Consider the following 14,051-nt stretch of genomic DNA (forward strand, 5'->3'; position numbering starts at 1 on the left):
TGTAGAACTGTTCAATCTGAATCTGCAGTGAGCTGGAAAGTACCTCATGACCGGCATTTAAGAAAGATATTTTTATTTAAATGCCACCACCCCTCTATATTATGGGAAAATCCGGAAAATTACAAAATATCACTACTCAAACCTTATAACTCCCTGTGTCCTTCCTCACAAACAAACATGCAAATGGTGTCAAAACAAAATTCTCCCACTAGAATAGATATTGCACTACAAATATATGTTAAAATTATGAACATATCTGTAATAGCTAAGTCAGGAAAAAATATTTAGTAACATACCTGAAATTTACTTATGTACTACATTCGTGTACAACGACCCGGAAGTGTAACTGTGGTCTGAGGCCTGTATATATGTATTTTTTAGAGATACAATTTTCTGGTTATATCACCACATTTGGCATACAATAACACATGTTATTGCAAATTATTGTGAAATTTACTTCATAAATGAAAAAGTTATATCATTTTCAGTTACCCTACCCCCATCCTCTGTAAAACTCTACTCTGCCAATGAGACTTCTGAGAGACCCAATATGTAAATGGCTAATTGGGCCATCAATATTCAAGTAATATATCAACATCATATATCAAATTAAAGCTTATTCAATACTTTTCTGAAATTTATATGTTGTTTTTCAATTTTCACAAAAATGAACTTTATAAGGAATTTTTAATAATCCATGTAAAAAAATACACTTTTCAACACAATTTTTTTCAGTAAAAATGAAACAGTTTTTTTTTCAAAAATCACAGCCTGTCTAACTTTATACCACTGTATACAGGAAGTTTCCCCCTATAAAATGAGTGTAATTGAAACTTTATAGCCCAATTAATTAATTAGTAAACACATGACAAACACACCCAGGTAGGCAGGTGCCCTCTCTTCATTGGTCAGCACCAGGGGGATTTGGGTATGAGATATCCCCTTCCTGTGGGCTTGTAATCCTTATTAAGTGGTGTATATATTTAGACCATATGTGTTTTATGTAAGTTCAGGTAAAATAAAGGGTTTTGGATATATAGGGGTCAATTTTAGAGGGATATTTGGCCTGACAGCACCATGAAAGGGAGGAAGAAAAGACTAAAATCTGCTTTCCAGTATGGTAACACACCACATAATAAGGGTAAAACAACTGCAGGACATGGGGTAAGTAAGGTTTTAACTAAAAACGAATCAGGCACCTGGAAACGATTGAGTCCCAATGTCTTTTCTTTAGTTACAGTAACGCGCCCTGGTAGCAACTTTCCCAGCACTTCTGACACCGAAGGTAACCCTGGTAATGTGAAACTCCTTAGGCCCAGAAAAACCAAAGCGACTGATCTAGAGGCTTTAGACCTACATGAAAACATGAATAAAAAGCCTAGATTACAAACTCGTATCAGAAATCAGGGTAATCGATTAATAAATACAGAGAAAATTGGAGACCTCATGCAAATTATCTCCTCACACAGGTGTGACAACCCAGATGTTGATATTTACAATGAGATCAAAATAGGAGTAACATGTAAATTTCAAGTCTCATGTAAAACATGTGGTTGGGTGTCTGATACACATAAGATGTACAATGAAGTTCAATCCCCAAAAAGGGGACCAAACCCTGCAGTACCAAATCTGACAATGCACGCTGGCCTCCAAGAAACACCTATGGGGCCAGCAGGTGCACGGCGTTTGTTTAATTCAATGAACTTGGTTCCCCCCTGCCGTAGTGGTATGCAGAGAAATGCTAATATGGTGGGAGAGAAAATAATATCACTAAATAAAGAGGATATGGCTAATAAAGCAAAAGAGGTAAGGGAGATATGCGAGTTGAGGGGAGACCCCAACATGGTTAACGTACAAGTTGACGGAAGATATAATAGGTCAACAATAACCTTCCGTAACAAGCCTGGTACAAGTGCTGTACAATTAGCACTAATAGCGCGTGAGGACATTACAGACAAAAATTATATCTTGGGAATAGCCGTCCAATCACAGATATGCTGGAAGGGTAAATGGTTACGGCTCAAAGGGTTTGATGCTAAATGTCCTGGTGGCCACATTGACTGTAGTGCTACAATAGGGGAGGGGACACCGCTATCCGAGTTCGAAGCTGCTAAGCTTGTGGGTGAGCAATTGTACCAACAGGATCTTATTGTACGGTACGCAACATCTGATGGAGACGCGAGATCTGTCGCAGGTCTAGATGCGGCATATAAAAACTTTATACCCATGTGGAAAGTCCAACGTCTAGCTGATCCCACCCATTTAGGACAAGCTCAATTTAGAAAATGTATACGAGCACATTTCAGCTCAGACATGTTCCCCGGAATGAGCACTAGAGAGGGAAAAACTGAATCACAAAAAGTTCTGAGCAGGGACATAAAAGCTCGATGTAGTTTGATTTGTAAAGAGCTCACAAAAGATTGTACCGGGGAAACCAAAATTATGCGTGAAAAACTACCCCATGTGCTAGATGCTACCCTCAGGTGCTACAGTGGGGATTGTTCCCGGTGCAAAAGATACTCCTATGTGTGCAATGGTGGAGTTGGTAGTGGTACTTGGTGGAACAGGTCCATATTCCTGTCTAAACATAAACTATTTAGCTTGAACCTAGATGAAAATGACAAACAGCTATTGCTCGAGATACTGAAAATGAAATTAACAGATGAATGTATCACAGGAATGTCTCTTGGAGCAAATACCCAAAGATGCGAGGCTTTTTTCAGGCTGCTTAACAGCCGCTTACCAAAAAATGTGCTATATAGCAAGAATATGAATGCACGATTCAATGGAGCTGTCCACACAGCAAATAATGGGGTGGGAAATTCCCTCATGAAAAAAATGGAGTGCCTCGGTGCAGCAGTAGCACCTGAAGTGAGGCGCTCTCTGCGACAAATGCAGTCAGAGCAAAATTACCACCAAGAGTACCAAAAAACCCCAGCTTTTAAGAAAAGGACTCTAGAACTGAAAGCAGAAGCTATTCAGAGGCACATTAAAAATAAGGGAGCTAGATCTGATTATAAAAAGGGACAGCTTGACACATATCCTGACCTCAGCACCAGTAGACTGAGCTCCAACAATGATGAACACAACTATCACAAATAGTTATATATAAATATATATGTGTGTACATAAAATGAAATCATCAAAAACATTAAAAAAAACCAAAATAAAACAAAAACAAAACAAAAACCAATAGAAATAACCATGATTGAGATGTATGAGATGAGCCGAGCTTGAGCCGTGCTCTGTGCAAAATGTACATAAAATGTTGATGCATATATTTCAGATAATGTACCTGTATATATTCTAATAAACAATCTGGATATTCCCCATGTCCTGTGCAATTATTACAGTTTTTACAATGAATTCTGTTGTTGTTAATAACATGTGGCTCCAAACTGATATGGTCAACAGTTGTGCATAAATTATTATGACACAGGTGTGATGCATCAAAGTGTGCAGGTAATTCTAAAACTTCCTTATCCAGCATAACACAGAAACGGTGTGCGGTAACCGTTTTCCAGACACCTGTGTCCGGGTGCCGGTATCTTACAATGCCATATTTTTTGTTGTTAGACAGTGGTCCCATCCATACCCTGCACCTGCTGTTCGCAGAAATCACAGATTTCTGGGTTACCATTTCCCTATATTTCACAAGAAAATTTTCCATTTTCCTGTATCTAATTAAATTTTAGATGTTCATGAAAGTGAAAGTACGTATACTGAAGTAAACATGTGCTTTGCTGACAACCCGGCTCAATATATAAGACTTTATCAAATTTTAACATGAAATTTTGCTAAAATCATAGAAAAAGTGATGTAATAAGACAAATAAAATATAAATTCATTCATAATTTACACTGACACCTAGTACAAACCTTCAACTTCAATATCCCAGCCTGTCAAATGTCTACTTCAAATGTGCCGACTACAGCGGAAGTTTTAGACGGGGTATAACTCTAGCCTATGCAGGCCTCAGACCACAATTAATTTCCCTCTATGTTATACCAAAGAAAAATAAAAATAAAAATATTTCAAAACATTGCAAAAAATCTAGTTTTCATATATGTTGTAGAACTGTTCAATCTGAATCTGCAGTGAGCTGGAAAGTACCTCATGACCGGCATTTAAGAAAGATATTTTTATTTAAATGCCACCACCCCTCTATATTATGGGAAAATCCGGAAAATTACAAAATATCACTACTCAAACCTTATAACTCCCTGTGTCCTTCCTCACAAACAAACATGCAAATGGTGTCAAAACAAAATTCTCCCACTAGAATAGATATTGCACTACAAATATATGTTAAAATTATGAACATATCTGCAATAGCTAAGTCAGGAAAAAATATTTAGTAACATACCTGAAATTTACTTATGTACTACATTCGTGTACAACGACCCGGAAGTGTAACTGTGGTCTGAGGCCATCTCGGACAGAAAAAGTGAAAACAACACTGGCAATGTTATCAACGGAGTATCAAATTTGACAGATTACTTATTGAAATGTTATCTACATTTAAACATTGGCTGATCTTTAGATAATTAGCACAAGGAAATAAATTCACAATAACGACCATACAGACCGAAGGCCTGGTTGCCGGTAGGTAACGTCGTTTCAATCACCGTAGCATCACCATACTTCGTGTCAATTAACAGAGACTTATTTTGGCAGAAACTTTCCCAATTCACATTTTGAAAGACAGAAACATGTCCACAAATACTCACTTTCTTCAGAGACATATATCTCTGCTTTCTTAAACTAAATACTGTCATGTTAAAACTTTGAATTTGATTGTGTTCAACCATGCATGCATCTGCAAAATGCTCACTTCATCTGTGGTATTCCCTTTTTCTCCCATCTGTGCAATACAGAGAGAATCTAGTCTCGTCCTTGGGAACATCTCATGTCCCCATGGACACGAACCGAACCTATTCGAGCTGTATGTCGATGCATCCAATCAAGACGCACTTGCATCTATAAGGTGGCCTAACATTAGGACAGTTGTCTCGGCATGCAAGTGATTCCTGGCAGTTTATTACTGATGGGTCTACCGTGAGTGCCTAAGGTAAAGGATGCACTTTCTGTAGCAGTCTTAAATCTGGCGCGCTGGTGCAACAACTCGCTGTGCTTGGTGTGCAGTCATTATATGTGGACGACTACAGTGTAGCTCCTAGCTGGGACGATCAGAAAATGACCCAATAGCAGGATATTATTTATAGAGATGATAAATTATAAACTTGGCAACATCAAACTGCAATAATCATGTGACATCAGTTGGACTATGAACATCTATCAACATGGCAATTGTTTTACCCCTTTCAATTTGTGTAAAGCATGGCATTTTTAAGCCAATGGCAAAATCAAAATGGTTGGAACATTAATTTGACTAAACCCAAAGTCTTCATTGGAACGATTGGTTGAACAATCCATCCTAGCTTAATCAAGTCTTATGATTTGGACTAAAGAAATTTACAAAACTAGACCATGACTTCATCATGCTTAACTGATTTTAAGGTAGGTTGTCAGAAAAGAATATCATCCATGCTGTTTTTTTTTTTACCAAACATTTTAATCTTTTACCATGGCATGGCAATACAGGTCAAGGTGTTCCACAGGGGAAAACTTTAAGCGTTTCTTTTTTCGTCAAAATACATTGTGTATCTTTAAAAATAAAATTGATTTTTAAAAAGATTTGTATATGAATTGGTGACATGTTTTATATTGTAATTGATCTGTATATATCAATATATTATATAGACAGCAACTGTAAGGTTGCAACTTATAATCTGTTGTTTAACCAGACATTCAATTATAATTGTTAGTTTTCCTTATTTGAAAAATGTGTTTGAAGATAAATTAATGTTTATGAGAATCCTATCCCTTTGATCCTGGCTGTCTGCCTGTCTGTACGAGATATGTCACATCCATGCCTGGTCTACCTATTTGGTCGTTTCTGTCTGTCTGTCTGTCTGTCTGTCTGTTTGTCTGTACGAGATGTCACATTCATGCCAGGCCTACCTATTTGGTTGTTTCTGTCTGTCAGTCTGTACGTCTGTCTGTACGAGATGTCAAAAAATTCCACGCCAGGCCTACCTATTAGGTCGTTTCTGTATGTCTGTTTGTCTGTCTGTCTGTACGAGATGTCACATCCATGCCTGGTCTACCTATTAGGTCGTTTCTGTCTGTCTGTCTGTCTGTCTGTCTGTAGGAGATGTCACATTCATGCCAGGACTACCTATTTGGTCGTTTCTGTCTGTCTGTCTGTACGAGATGTCACATCCATGCCAGGCCTACCTATTTGGTCGTGTCTGTCTGTCTGTCTGCCTGCCTGCCTGCCTGCCCACCCATCCACCCACCCGCCCGCCCGTCCGTCCGTCCGTCCGTACGAGATGTCACATCCATGCCAGGCCCACCTATTTGGTCGTTTCTGTCTGTCTGTCTGTTTGTACGAGATGTCACATCCATGCCAGGCCCACCTATTTGGTCGTTTCTGTCTGTCTATTTGTCTGTCTGTCTGTCTGTACGAGATGTCACATCCATGCCAGGCCTACCTATTTGATCTCTATGTTGTCACTGCCCAGCCTCCTACTTCATACTGTTTGGCAGCTGTTTCTGTTCCATTTTCCTTGCCATAATTTGCCTGTCATTTAGTTTGCTTAAAATGCAGTGTGTCACACAAATGGCAGCAAATAATGGCTGGGTAGAGTGAATGGAAACAGGCTCGTTATCTCCTCCTTCAGCAGGCTACGTACAGAAGACTTGCCACACTCACCCTTTCGGCCACAGTCAGGTAGAAAATTACTGTGTTTTTTTTCTCAGGCAGTTGAGTTGATAGGCCGAGAATATTATAAAGCAGTTCCATACCACTAATGCCTGTTATTTGCGCTTCAGAAATGTCATATTAGGTTCATTATATACCGTAGTATGTTAATCCACAGAACTCGCTCATTTATGGAAGGAAATAGAAAAGATGAGAGCCGATGTTTATGTTGTAACAGGCTGTTGAACAGCTTTGGTGTTCTTGTCAGGCAGAATTTGGCCTGTTTTGGAAGATAGTTGAAATCCAAGCAACAATTTATGTAGTAATGAAATCATCTTTCTATGAGATGAAAGTGGGATACAAATTGTAATGGAATTACACGCAATATCAAATCATGGCAGCCGTGTGAATCTCACACATTACCGGGGGTTAACTGAATTAGGGAGGATCTCGTTATACCATCATGGAATTGTGGAAAATAGCATCTCATTTGAATGAACAAAAAAAAAATCTTTCTTTTTCTTTTAATGTCACTTTTTCCTGTTGACTATAAATGCACTTTGTCGGGACTAAAATAGCATGAGTAAAGCTGAAGTATTTGTGTGTATTGCTCTAAGACAAATGACGCTCCATCTCGATAATTGATTTAACATTTCAAAGCTGCATCTATTTTACACTTGATTAAAGCAGTCTGCATTAAACACTGGAGCCTAATAACAAGGTTAAAAGAAACATTGATTTAGATAAAACGTTTGGCCCTGGATTTCATCCAAAACAACAGAATCATTTTGGTGTCAACTGGTACAAAAGTACAGGTAATCGAGCTCAGAAAGAGGCTCATTTACACAATTAACACAGGAAGTGGAGGTCAGAGAGAGGCAACATAAATACAAGAGGTAAAGCTTACACTGAGAAATCCTGATTAACACAACTACAGGAAGTGGAGCTCAGCCAGAAAGGCTCATTAACACAAATACAGAAAGCAGAGCTCAGAAAGAAGCTCATTAGCACAAATACATAAAGGAGAGCTCAGAAAGAGGCTCATTAACAAAAATACAAATGGTGGAGCTCAAAGAGAGGCTCATTTACACAAATGCAAAAAGTGGAGCTCAGAGAGGGGCTCATATACACAAATAAAGGAAGGAAAGGTCAGAAAGTGGCTCATTGACACAAATACAGAAAGTGCATGGAGCTCAGAGAGAGGCAACATAAATATAACATCTGGAGCTCAGAAAGATCGAGGCTCATTAATACATATATTAAGGTCAGAAAGTGGTTCATTAATACAAATACGAGAAGTAGAGCTCAGAAAGAGCCTCATTTACACAAATACAGAAAGTGGAACTCATAAACAGGCTCATTAATACAAATTTAGAAAGAGGCAACACTAAATAAAAATTACAGGAAGTGGAGCTCAAAGAAAGCTCATTCACACAAATACATGAATGGGGCTCGGAGATAGACTCATTAACAGAAAAACAAGAAGTGTGTGTGTGTGTGGTGCATGTGTCCATGGTTGTGTGTGGTGGTCTGAGAGTGTGTGTGGTGGTGTTTGTGGTGATGTGTGTGGTGGTGCGTGTACATGGTGGTGGTTGTATGTGTGTGGTGGTGTGTGTACATGGTGGTGGTTGTATGTGTGTGGTGGTGCGTGTACATGATGGTGGTTGTATGTGTGTGGTGGTAGTGTGTTTGTGGTGGTGGAGGTAGATGAGGTGCAAAGAGAGACTCATTTAAACAAAATACAAATACAAGAAGTTAAGTTCAGACATTGCTCATTAACCTAAATACAGGCGGTAAAGCGCAGTGAGAGGCTCATTAATGTAAGGCTCATTAATACAAGTAGTAGATCAGCTAGCACTTCAAGAGGCTTATAAAGGCAAATACAGGTATTCTGATTGAAAGAGTGGCTCGACCATAATAACAAAGAAGCAAGAATCAATACTAATACATGTATTGATATCTGGCCACTAGTGGTATATCATGTCATTGACTTATGTTGATGTTACACTTCCTGTACTGATGTCACACCACTTGTGGTGATGTCAGTATTTGTGTTACACTTCCTGTAATGATGTCACACCACTTGTGGTGATGTCAGTGTTTGTGTTACACTTCCTGTAATGATGTCACACCACTTGTGGTGATGTCAGTATTTGTGTTACACTTCCTGTAATGATGTCACACCACTTGTGGTGATGTCAGTGTTTGTGTTACACTTCCTGTAATGATGTCACACCACTTGTGGTGATGTCAGTATTTGTGTTACATTTACTGTCATGATGTCACACCACTTGTGGTGATGTCACTGTGTTACACTTCCTGTTATGATGTCACACCACTTGTGGTGATGTCAGTGTTTGTGTTACACTTCCTGTTATGATGTCACACCACTTGTGGTGATGTCACTGTGTTACACTTCCTGTTATGATGTCACACCACTTGTGGTGATGTCAGTGTTTGTGTTATGCTTCTTGTAATGATGTCACACCACTTGTGGTGATGTCAGTGTTTGTGTTATGCTTCTTGTAATGATGTCACACCACTTGTGGTGATGTCAGTGTTTGTGTTACGCTTCCTGTAATGATGTCACACTACTTGTGGTGATGTCAGTGTTTGTGTTACACTTCCTGTTATGATGTCACACCACTTGTGGTGATGTCACTGTGTTACACTTCCTGTTATGATGTCACACTACTTGTGGTGATATCAATGTTTGTGATGATGAATGGCTTTTTTAGAAAATCTATTTAATTTTAGATGCAGTGCATGTATCGGATGATATACAATAGCCTCCCTGACATGTTGATATCCCCATTGTTTTTTTATGAGCCAATGAAAACTTAGTAATCCATCTCAAGTTTCTTGATTAAGGCCGCTGAATGAAATACACATAGAGGCCTGAGTAAAGTACTATAATATCTCCAGGTGGAATTTGGTGTGTTAAAATAACAACAATTATTCAGTTTCTGAATTAATGTTTATTAGCAATCATTTAAAAGGCTTTTAAAATGGAGCTTGATTTAAAATTGATAATGGTACAGATAAATTTGTTTGTTATCTCTCATGTAGGGATGTTTATTTCAATAATAGCTAACCACCATACAAACAATAGCTTATTACCTCCGGCAGCCCATCAACAGAAGCATTCTATATGGTGGTGAGTATTTTATTATAAACATTGGTTTTATTTCAAAAACCTCAATTCTTAACAAGAGATATTGGGATATACCCCCATACTTGGTGCAAATTTCATTGCATATTGACACAGCCTATACCCATTTGACACAGCCAATGAGATTAGTGGAATTAAGATGTTCACCAGTTCCTTAAAGGCTATATAGCTGTGAGCTTCTGGAGTTGTTGTGTGGGGACAACAGGCTATAGCTGTGAGCTTCTGGAATTGTTGTGTGGGGAACAACAGGCTATAGCTGTGAGCTTCTGGAGTTGTTGTGTGGGGACAACAGGCTATAGCTGTGAGCTTCTGGAGTTGTTGTGGGGGGACAACAGGCTATAGCTGTGAGTTTCTGAAGTTGTTGTGTGGGGACAACAGGCTATAGCTGTGAGCTTCTGGAGTTGTTGTGTGGGGACAACAGGCTATAGCTGTGAGCTTCTGGAGTTGTTGTGTGGGGACAACAGGCTATAGCTGTGAGCTTCTGGAGTTGTTGTGGGGGGACAACAGGCTATAGCTGTGAGCTTCTGGAGTTGTTGTGTGGGGACAACAGGCTATAGCTGTGAGCTTCTGGAATTGTTGTGTGGGGACAACAACCAAACAACAAAAAGTACACTGAAGATTTTTTTAAAAGAGAACATTTGAAGACTGGAATTAGTTAATTACAATGTACCTGTCATGTTAATTGATCATCAAAGCTGATTCACATTCCAGGATCAAGGTCATTATCAAGGTGTCATTCTTATTCAGAAGATAACTTTAGAACCATATCTGTACTGGTAAACAGTCGTGAAATCTGAATTTATTGCAGCATCACACGCATTTACATCATTATATCCTTAATGTCAGTATTTTAAAAGATCAGTGTGTGAGAGTATCTGAGAGTTGTCACTGTTGTTTGTCCAGCTGATGGCTGTATCTGAGAGTTGTCACTGTTGTTTTGTCCAGCTGATGGCTGTATCTGAGAGTTGTTACTGTTGTTTTGTCCACCTGATGGCTGTATCTGAGAGTTGTCACTGTTTGTTTGTCCACCTGATGGCTGTATCTGAGAGTTGTCACTGTTTGTTTGTCCAGCTGATGGCTGTATCTGAGAGTTGTCACTATTGTTTGTCCAGCTGATGGCTGTATCTGAGAGTTGTCACTGTTTGTTTGTCCAGCTGATGGCTGTATCTGAGAGTTGTCACTGTTGTTTTGTCCATCTGATGGCTGTATCTGAGAGTTGTCACTGTTTATTTGTCCAGCTGATGGCTGTATCTGAGAGTTGTCACTGTTGTTTTGTCCAGCTGATGGCTGTATCTGAGAGTTGTCACTATTGTTTGTCCAGCTGATGGCTGTATCTGAGAGTTGTCACTGCTGTTTTGTCCAGCTGATGGCTGTATCTGAGAGTTGTCACTGTTGTTTGTCCAGCTGATGGCTGTATCTGAGAGTTGTCACTGTTTGTTTGTCCAGCTGATGGCTGTATCTGAGAGTTGTCACTGTTGTTTGTCCAGCTGATGGCTGTATCTGAGAGTTGTCACTGTTGTTTTGTCCAGCTGATGGCTGTATCTGAGAGTTGTCACTGGTTGTTTTGTCCAGCTGATGGCTGTATCTGAGAGTTGTCACTGTTGTTTGTCCAGCTGATGGCTGTATCTGAGAGTTGTCACTGTTGATCATTGATCATTGGTGAGAATGATCGACAGCTGATGGCTGTATCTGAGAGTTGTCACTGTTGTTTGTCCAGCTGATGGCTGTATCTGAGAGTTGTCACTGTTGTTTTGTCCAGCTGATGGCTGTATCTGAGAGTTGTCACTGTTGTTTGTCCAGCTGATGGCTGTATCTGAGAGTTGTCACTGTTTGTTTGTCCAGCTGATGGCTGTATCTGAGAGTTGTCACTGTTGTTTGTCCAGCTGATGGCTGTATTTGAGAGTTGTCACTGTTGTTTTGTCCAGCTGATGGCTGTATCTGAGAGTTGTCACTGTTGTTTTGTCCATCTGATGGCTGTATCTGAGAGTTGTCACTGTTTATTTGTCCAGCTGATGGCTGTATCTGAGAGTTGTCACTGTTGTTTTGTCCAGCTGATGGCTGTATCTGAGAGTTGTCACTGTTGTTTGTCCAGCTGATGGCTGTATCTGAGAGTTGTCACTGTTGTTTTGTCCAGCTGATGGCTGTATCTGAGAGTTGTCACTGGTTGTTTTGTCCAGCTGATGGCTGTATCTGAGAGTTGTCACTGTTGTTTGTCCATCTGATGGCTGTACTTGAGAGTTGTCACTGTTGTTATGTCCAGCTGATGGCTGTATTGGAGAGTTGTCACTGTTGTTTGTCCAGCTGATGGCTGTATCTGAGAGTTGTCACTGTTTGTTTGTCCACCTGATGGCTGTATCTGAGAGTTGTCACTGTTTGTTTGTCCAGCTGATGGCTGTATCTGAGAGTTGTCACTGTTTGTTTGTCCAGCTGATGGCTGTATCTGAGAGTTGTCACTGTTTGTTTGTCCAGCTGATGGCTGTATCTGAGAGTTGTCACTGTTTGTTTGTCCAGCTGATGGCTGTATCTGAGAGTTGTCACTGTTGTTTGTCCACCTGATGGCTGTATCTGAGAGTTGTCACTGTTGTTTGTCCACCTGATGGCTGTATCTGAGAGTTGTCACTGTTTTTGTCCAGCTGATGGCTGTATCTGAGAGTTGTCACTGTTGTTTGTCCAGCTGATGGCTGTATCTGAGAGTTGTCACTGTTTGTTTGTCCAGCTGATGGCTGTATCTGAGGGTTGTCACTGTTGTTTGTCCAGCTGATGGCTGTATTTGAGAGTTGTCACTGTTGTTTTGTCCAGCTGATGGCTGTATCTGAGAGTTTTCACTGTTGTTTTGTCCATCTGATGGCTGTATCTGAGAGTTGTCACTGTTTATTTGTCCAGCTGATGGCTGTATCTGAGAGTTGTCACTGTTGTTTTGTCCAGCTGATGGCTGTATCTGAGAGTTGTCACTGTTGTTTGTCCAGCTGATGGCTGTATCTGAGAGTTGTCACTGTTGTTTTGTCCAGCTGATGGCTGTATCTGAGAGTTGTCACTGGTTGTTTTGTCCAGCTGATGGCTGTATCTGAGAGTTGTCACTGGTTGTTTTGTCCAGCTGATGGCTGTATCTGAGAGTTGTCACTGGTTGTTTTGTCCAGCTGATGGCTGTATCTGAGAGTTGTCACTGGTTGTTTTGTCCAGCTGATGGCTGTATCTGAGAGTTGTCACTGTTGTTTGTCCAGCTGATGGCTGTATCTGAGAGTTGTCACTGTTGTTTGTCCATCTGATGGCTGTATATGAGAGTTGTCACTGTTGTTATGTCCAGCTGATGGCTGTATTGGAGAGTTGTCACTGTTGTTTGTCCACCTGATGGCTGTATCTGAGAGTTGTCACTGTTTGTTTGTCCACCTGATGGCTGTATCTGAGAGTTGTCACTGTTTGTTTGTCCAGCTGATGGCTGTATCTGAGAGTTGTCACTGTTGTTTGTCCAGCTGATGGCTGTATCTGAGAGTTGTCACTGTTGTTTGTCCAGCTGATGGCTGTATCTGAGAGTTGTCACTGTTGTTTTGTCCAGCTGATGGCTGTATCTGAGAGTTGTCACTGTTGTTTGTCCAGCTGATGGCTGTATCTGAGAGTTGTCACTGTTGTATGTCCAGCTGAGGCTGTATCTGAGAGTTGTCACTGTTTATTGTCCAGTGATGGCTGTATCTGAGAGTTGTCACTGTTGTTTGTCCAGCTGATGGCTGTATCTGAGAGTTGTCACTGTTGTTTGTCCAGCTGATGGCTGTATCTGAGAGTTGTCACTGTTTGTTTGTCCAGCTGATGGCTGTATCTGAGAGTTGTCACTGTTTGTTTGTCCAGCTGATGGCTGTATCTGAGAGTTGTCACTGTTTGTTTGTCCAGCTGATGGCTGTATCTGAGAGTTGTCACTGTTTGTTTGTCCAGCTGATGGCTGTATCTGAGAGTTGTCACTGTTTGTTTGTCCAGCTGATGGCTGTATCTGAGAGTTGTCACTGTTGTTTGTCCACCTGATGGCTGTATCTGAGAGTTGTCACTGTTGTTTGTCCAGCTGATGGCTGTATCTGAGAGTTGTCACTGTTGTTTGTCCAGCTGATGGCTGTATCTGAGAGTTGT

The 14,051-nt window shown here is 40.3% G+C and overlaps 1 protein-coding gene across 1 annotated transcript in view; it reads right to left on the bottom strand.

Moving 5' to 3' along the window:
• Positions 1 to 13,635: 13,635 nt before the first annotated feature.
• Positions 13,636 to 14,051, bottom strand: part of LOC117333915 (probable GPI-anchored adhesin-like protein PGA55) — a 29,482-nt gene continuing 29,066 nt past the window's right edge. The window contains exon 4 of the mRNA XM_033893331.1: positions 13,636 to 13,911. Coding sequence (XP_033749222.1) covers positions 13,636 to 13,911 — 276 coding nt within the window. The remainder of the gene's footprint in view (positions 13,912 to 14,051) is intronic.

This window comes from Pecten maximus, chromosome 9 (genome assembly GCF_902652985.1).
Source record: "Pecten maximus chromosome 9, xPecMax1.1, whole genome shotgun sequence".
Lineage (NCBI taxonomy): Eukaryota > Metazoa > Mollusca > Bivalvia > Pectinida > Pectinidae > Pecten > Pecten maximus.